Consider the following 1,588-nt stretch of genomic DNA (forward strand, 5'->3'; position numbering starts at 1 on the left):
TATTTTTATATTATCAAATGAAACTGTTGTTTTGTTGAAAGGAAACTTCAATGTATATAAAATAAAACTGAATAATAGTTTCACATATTTGAGTGTATGTTGTCTAATGAAACTGTAGTTTTATCGAAAAGATAATGTAGTTGTGTTGTAATGAAACTATAATGTATATAAAATGAAACTGAATAACAATTTCACATATTCGAGTGTATAATGTTGAATGAAATTGTAGTTATATCGAAATGAATTGAAACTGTAGTTGTGTTGAAAGGAAACTGCAGTGTATATAAAATGAAACTGAATAACAGTTTCTCATATTTGAGTGTATATTGTCCAATGAAACTATAGTTATATAGAAATGATAATGTAGTTGTGTTGTAATGAAACTATAGTGTATATAAAATGAAACTGAATAACAGTTTTTACATATTTGAATGTATAATGTCGAATGAAACTGTAGTTATATCGAAATTAGGCTGTAGTTGTGTTGAATGGAAATTGCAGTGTATATAAAATGAAACTGAATATATTATGCACATAGAGTTACTTTTTGCGGAATGGCGCAGAACGAATGCCGTTAACACTGTTTTGATGTCTGGATTACGATGTATTGTAGACCGCGGTCCACATTAAAATCTGGAGTAAACCATCCATCAATAGATGTGTATTGAAAAATGTTTTTTTTAACGGATATGCGTATCTCTTCCGGCGGTTGACATCGATGTGGAAACCGAAGGGTAGAATGGAATTGATCGCGCTAGAGAATGACTATTTTTTAGTCCGTTTCGGTATTCGGGATGATTTGGAGTATGCAAAATATGAAGGCCCATGGATGATCCTTGATCATTATTTGATTGTGAAGAATTGGGTGCCAAATTTTGATCCCTTTGCAGATTCAACGGAGAAGGTGCTTGTGTGGGTGAGGTTCCCCAATCTGCCTGTTGAGTTCTACAATCTTCTCTGCCTCCGGAAAATTGGTAACAAGCTTGGACGAACAGTGAGGGTGGATCACACGACTAGTCTGGTATCTAGAGGGAAGTTCGCTAGGGTTTGTGTGGAGATTGACATCACTAAACCTTTAATCTCTACGTTTACTTTGGAGGAGAAAGTCTGGAAGGTTGCTTATGAAGGAATTCACCTTGTCTGTTTTGCGTGCGGAATGTATGGCCATCGACAGGAGGCATGCCCTGCGTCTGCGGCTGGAGTGACTGCTGCTGGACAGGTTGGCTCTGAGGCCCCTCCACCGCCAGAGCCGGGCGCAAGACCTCATGGGAGCGTTCCTCTGGGGAATGTTACGGGAACAGGCATTCCTCCACGTACCGGCTCGTACGGCTCGTGGATGCTCGTCACGCGTACTGACCGGCAACAACAGGGACGCTAGGTTGATCCTCGTGCGAATGGAGTGACAAACGGGCGAAAGGTCCAGAATGCCACAGCAAAGGAGAAGGCGGGTGGTTCGGGGTCACGTTTTGACCCTTTGGAAACAGAGGATAGTCTAGAGGCGATGAATGATGCTGGTGAACTAGGTGACGCTGTAGGGATGACCGAGGGGAATACCGCTGCTGCTGCTATGCCACAGGCTACACAGAAT

General features: G+C 41.1%; 1 protein-coding gene across 1 annotated transcript; it reads left to right on the forward strand.

Annotated features, from left to right (window-relative positions):
• The first annotated feature begins 718 nt into the window (after positions 1-718).
• Positions 719-1,378, forward strand: LOC116033194. Its single transcript, XM_031275952.1, has one exon. The coding sequence runs from the start codon at positions 719-721 to the stop codon at positions 1,376-1,378; it is 660 nt and encodes a 219-aa protein (XP_031131812.1).
• Positions 1,379-1,588: the final 210 nt, after the last annotated feature.

The sequence above is a fragment of the Ipomoea triloba genome, chromosome 10 (genome assembly GCF_003576645.1).
Source record: "Ipomoea triloba cultivar NCNSP0323 chromosome 10, ASM357664v1".
Taxonomy (NCBI): domain Eukaryota; kingdom Viridiplantae; phylum Streptophyta; class Magnoliopsida; order Solanales; family Convolvulaceae; genus Ipomoea; species Ipomoea triloba.

Bases quoted from the DNA above. Each gene is read 5' to 3' on its own strand.
- LOC116033194 (XM_031275952.1), top strand. From the start codon at position 719: ATGTGGAAACCGAAGGGTAGAATGGAATTGATCGCGCTAGAGAATGAC.